This window comes from Anoplopoma fimbria, unplaced genomic scaffold, assembly GCF_027596085.1.
Source record: "Anoplopoma fimbria isolate UVic2021 breed Golden Eagle Sablefish unplaced genomic scaffold, Afim_UVic_2022 Un_contig_11516_pilon_pilon, whole genome shotgun sequence".
NCBI lineage: Eukaryota > Metazoa > Chordata > Actinopteri > Perciformes > Anoplopomatidae > Anoplopoma > Anoplopoma fimbria.
The window spans coordinates 1-1538 of NW_026550889.1; the positions used below are offsets into that span (position 1 = coordinate 1).

Consider the following 1538-nt stretch of genomic DNA (forward strand, 5'->3'; position numbering starts at 1 on the left):
AGAGTTTAGAGTTGATAAAGTTGAACTTATTCTTTCTGTTGTCTCTGAGCTGGGGGGCTCCTGAGGGGGCTCCTGAGGGGGGGCTCCCGGGGGGGTCTCCCCGGGGGGGGGTTCCTGTGTCTCCTGTGTCTCCTGTGTCTCCATGGTGGTTCTCCTCTGCAGGGTTCTCTGGGGTCTGTCCCTCGCAGGGGGCGTGTCGTTCGCGTGTCCGTGCTGCGCTGTGATTGGCTGAGCCGCCGGCACGCTTCTGCTTATGTTAATGAGCTGTTATGCTAATGAGCTGTGTCCCGTATATAACGGGCTGAGGCCGCTCGTGTGCCAGACGAACGCACGAGATACCCGCTGACTACAGGCGCGTGCCAGAACACCAGACTCACGAGACTCACGAGACTCACCTGAGACTACCTGTGTCTCCTCTGCAGCTCCTGCTCCACCTGCTCTCTCCGTCTGTGAGACCCTCAGACCTGCTCTCTCCCCTCAGACCCTCAGACCCGCATTGCATCCAGACCAGCATCCAGCATCCAGCATCCAGACCCTCATCCAGCATCCAGCGTCCAGCGTCCAGACCCTCAGACCTCAGACCCTCCAGATCCAGACCCTGACCAGATCCAGACCCTCAGACCCTCAGACCCGCATCCATCCAGCATGTCCCCGGGTCCTCCCTGGACATGGACGTGGACAGCACCAGCACCAGTACCAGTTGTGAGTTCTTCCTCTCTGACGAGGACTCCTCCTCCTCCTCCTCCTCCTCCTCCTCCCTCAGCAGCCCGCGCTGCGCGTCCCCGCGGCCCTCTCAGCAGCCGAAGCGTCGCCGCGGCCGCGCTCGTGCGTCGGGCCGCGTGCCCGTGAAGAGGAACCGGCGCGTGAAGGCCAACGACCGCGAGCGCAGCCGCATGCACGGGCTGAACGCCGCGCTGGACGCGCTGCGCGCGCGCGCTGCCCGCGCTGCCCGACGACACCAAGCTCACCAAGATAGAGACGCTGCGGCTCGCTCACAACTACATCTGGGCCCTGGCGCACAGCCTGCGCGGGCCCGACGCCAAGGCACGCGGGGACGCGCACGGACACGACAGAGACGACAGAGACGCAGCCTCCGACTGGAGCTGCTCCTCCTCCTCCTCCTCCTCATCCTCCTCCTCCCCGGACTACTGCGCCTCCAGCCCGGGCAGCCCGGACCGCACAGACGGGTGCGGGTATCGACCCCACGACGCGCTGTTCGGCTTCCGAAGCTTCGTGCCGGGAGTCTACTGACAGACACACAGAGGGACAGAGACCATGAGAGAGAGAGACATGAGGACAGAAGACACAGAGACAGAGGACATGAGGAGAGAAGACAGAGGACAGTTGTCAGCTGGTGTTGGACAGTAGAGGACCAGTAGTTGGACCAGTAGACCAGTAGAGGACCAGTTTGGTTTCTCAGCTCAGTTATTGTGTGAAATGAGAATAATAATAATTTAATTTCTTCTTTAGTTCCTTTTTATTCCCGTTTCTCCAGAAGCTCCTGCACCTCCTCTCGTTAGTAGTTTATTGTGTCTGGA

General features: G+C 61.0%; 1 protein-coding gene across 1 annotated transcript; it reads left to right on the forward strand.

The window, feature by feature from the left end:
* The first annotated feature begins 668 nt into the window (after nucleotides 1-668).
* LOC129115300 (neurogenin-1-like) lies at nucleotides 669-1251 on the forward strand. The gene is given in 2 exon segments (XM_054626890.1): nucleotides 669-932; nucleotides 934-1251. Coding segments are annotated over 2 exon segments (582 nt in total).
* The last annotated feature ends 287 nt before the right edge of the window (nucleotides 1252-1538 follow it).